Source organism: Aplysia californica, unplaced genomic scaffold, assembly GCF_000002075.1.
Source record: "Aplysia californica isolate F4 #8 unplaced genomic scaffold, AplCal3.0 scaffold00047, whole genome shotgun sequence".
Classification (NCBI taxonomy): Eukaryota; Metazoa; Mollusca; class Gastropoda; order Aplysiida; family Aplysiidae; genus Aplysia; species Aplysia californica.
The window spans coordinates 1,706,406-1,709,690 of NW_004797317.1; the positions used below are offsets into that span (position 1 = coordinate 1,706,406).

Consider the following 3,285-nt stretch of genomic DNA (forward strand, 5'->3'; position numbering starts at 1 on the left):
GAGAGAGAGAGAGAGAGAGAGAGAGAGAGAGAGTAATACTGTCTTTCCAGTATAATGATTTTTTTCCAGTGCATGCTAAGCGTGGAAAAAATAAAACTGGGGCTTTGTGCTTGTCCTAGAACAGAGTCTGTCGAATTACACGACTTTTGAATCAGAGTCAACACAGTACACAATATTGTGTCTCTATGAACAATCAATGTTCTGTAAGATCATTGTAGCAAGTGGGAGCGGCAATAACAGCAAAACCTCTACCTACCAGTACAATGTGGGCTGCAACTTGTTGCCTTAGAATTTCATAATTCTATCTGACATTTTTGGCCGTTTCGAGTTACTAAAACCATGAGGTCAGAAACCAAAATGTTCTATGGGCTCTATCAAAATCGTAGGATTATTCAGAGATATTCAAAGAATTACATTCGAAAAAGCTTGACATAATACAGTGTATTGTGAAACAACAATTTTGACATCAAATCCTCAAAACGAGGTATTGAGCTGGAAGAACTTTGTAATTCTAAGGTAGCGATCAGTCCACAGTACTCACGGATATCTGTGGTGGGGGTTCACATGGCTCTGGCTGCTGGCCCAACACTTGTGGCACAACACAGACACAAAGCAGGAAGAACAAATTGGTATTCATGTTTTCCTTCCCATCAGTAACACAACTCCCATCCGTTTGCTCCACGCTTTTCCACGGTGGATGAAAGTATCCGCTACAGCGGCAAGCTGGACTAAGTTGACAACTGACTTAATAAGTTATATCCTAAATTTGGGGCATTACAGGTTAAGAGCCAAAAAGTTCTATGTGTTAAACAATTTTATTGTAAGCAGAAGCTTTAGCCTGTTTTCCAGAAGCCCACAGGCTTCATGCTACTAATACATGTATTATCATACTGTGCTTACTTCTTATTGTGATGAACCGTTGTGCAAACCAAAACATACCGCCGTCTTTGGTGTCTCATAAACCCAACATACAGTCAAACCTGCTCTAACGGTCGACATCCAAGACAATCACCCGTACATATGGTCACTCCATACACTGACCCCCCCACCCCCCACCCCACCCCCGTTTTACGTTATTAAAAAAAAATAAGTTGTAATAACACTACCCAAGCCATCCACCTGTCTAAGACAACCACTGTTCTCCTCTACAGGGGGTGACCGTCGGGGTCAGTTTCGACCGTGATTCATTATGTTAAGATTATAACCACTGGGGTTGTTTTGTTGGGGGGGGTTCAATTTTTTTTTTGGGGGGGAGAGTATTTTGTTTTGTTTTATTTGTTTGTTTGTTTTGGGGGGTTTTTTTTGGTTTTGAGTTTGTTTGTTCATTTGCTTGTTTCTTTATTTGGTTGGTTGGTTGGTTGGTTAGTTCTTGGTTGGTTGGTTAGTTCTTGGTTGGTTGGTTTATGGTTTGTCTTTGTCGTTTTGTGCGTGTGTGTTTGTGTGTGTTGTTGTTGTTTTGTTGTTGTTTTATGGGGGGGGGGGGGGTTGGTTCGGGCACCTTGACGGAGTTACTAGGTAAAACGTCACCCAAAATATGAATACTAGAGTCTTCAAAATAAGTAGAGAAATTGAGCCAAGACAGAGCATAACACGAAACAGTGACTTAACTCTTACAGCAAATTCCTTCCCAGCTTTGTCACAGCAAGTTTAGTTTGAAATACATAATATATAACTACGTATAAGCATTTTCAGTGTAAAAAGACAGCTTTCAACCTACAAACAAGTTAAATGTTTTAAGAAATTAATTTAAAATGTAATACGATATGAAGATACTGTTGCAGTACAGGGAAACAAAAATATATGACAATTTAAAAAGGAAAACAAGAAAAAAAAAACAACAATGAAGCATCTAGCCAACAGATGTTCAGTTTCTGCAATAAGAGTTAAGCATGGTGCACATTTCATTAACACAATTACGTACTGGACGCAGTCAACGGCAAAGTTTCCAACAGATTAGTCTGTAATTAATTTAATAATGTCTCTGAATCATCCAAATTTGGAGTATGTACGTTCGCTTGTACTTGTACAGTCGAACCTGCTCTAATTGTCACCTATCCAAGACAATCACCTGTCCAAGACAATCACCTGTCCAAGACAATCACATGTCCAAGACAATCACCTGTCCAAACGACAACTTCCAGCTTTCTCCCTTGCGGGTTTTTTCTTTATCTTTAAAAATACCATACCACTGTTCATGACTATCGTTGGGGGTTGTCGTGGTCTATAGGTTAAGGTGTTCGCATCTTGATCAATAGGTCCCGTGTTCGAATCTGGATAACGACGGAAAATTTTCTTCTCTACAAATGTTCTCCTTTCACATCCTTTCCTGCTCTCTAACAATATTTTCTCGTGTGCTTTCGTTTCCTCTTTCTGTCCTCACCCCTCATATTTTCCTTTGCCCCCTCCTCCGGGCTCCTGACTCTTTCTGCAGCCTTTCTATTGCTACTCCATCTTACTGCTGTCTTTCAGCCACACCCCTGAGCTTCTGATAGAAAAGACCTACACAGTGCCTTTTCGGACAAGGGTGAAAATTCTCGGAGGTCCCGTGTGTAAGATGTGCACATTATAGATCCCTTAGTGGTCCAAAATCAATAATAAGAGTAGGCTTCGGCCGCCACTCGGGCAAAATTCAAAATTTCCTACCAACCGAAAAGGTTTAATGTATCCCGCTCGCTCATATGACCTAATGCAGCTGCGAGGGCGGTAAAACACTTACCCAAAAAAAAAGTCAATCGTTTTACTCCTCGACAATAGGTAGCCGTCTTGGACAATTCAGACTAGACCTATATTTCACAGTTATCTAAACAAACTGTTCTTAGTTGCTTGATCCCTATATGATTCTATTGTTTATCTCATTCTGCCTTAGCCAGTGGTCAGACAACACCAGCGAGAGAGCTGTGATGTAATGAGATTGCGATTATCGCGTTTGAAATATTATAGACTCCTTATGACTATGACTCTACAATGAACTGTGATAAATTCCTCTCCCTGTCTCTGATTTCTGTCCCTCTCTTTATATTGGGTCTCCTGTCTGTGTCTATATGTGTTTACACCTTTCTATCTCCTTTTTCCCTACTCAAATTATACCCTCTCTCTCCATGTCAACCCCACCCTGCTATGCCGTCTCATTCTCCCTCTTTCCAGTCTCTCTAATTTCCCTCTCATTCCTATATGCCTCTCTTCCTCCTTCTCCGTCTTCTCCTTCTCCTTCTCCGTCTTCTCCTTCTCCGTCTTCTCCTTCTCCTCCTCCTGCTCCTCCTCCTCCTCCTCCTCCTCCTCCTCCTC

The 3,285-nt window shown here is 41.2% G+C and overlaps 1 protein-coding gene across 1 annotated transcript in view; it reads right to left on the reverse strand.

The window, feature by feature from the left end:
- The window catches only part of LOC101848569 (mammalian ependymin-related protein 1-like), a 6,445-nt gene extending 5,796 nt beyond the window's left edge, over nt 1-649 (reverse strand). Inside the window, exon 1 of the mRNA XM_013079286.2 lies at nt 542-649. Coding sequence (XP_012934740.1) covers nt 542-637 — 96 coding nt within the window. The 5' untranslated portion in view covers nt 638-649. The remainder of the gene's footprint in view (nt 1-541) is intronic.
- Nucleotides 650-3,285: the final 2,636 nt, after the last annotated feature.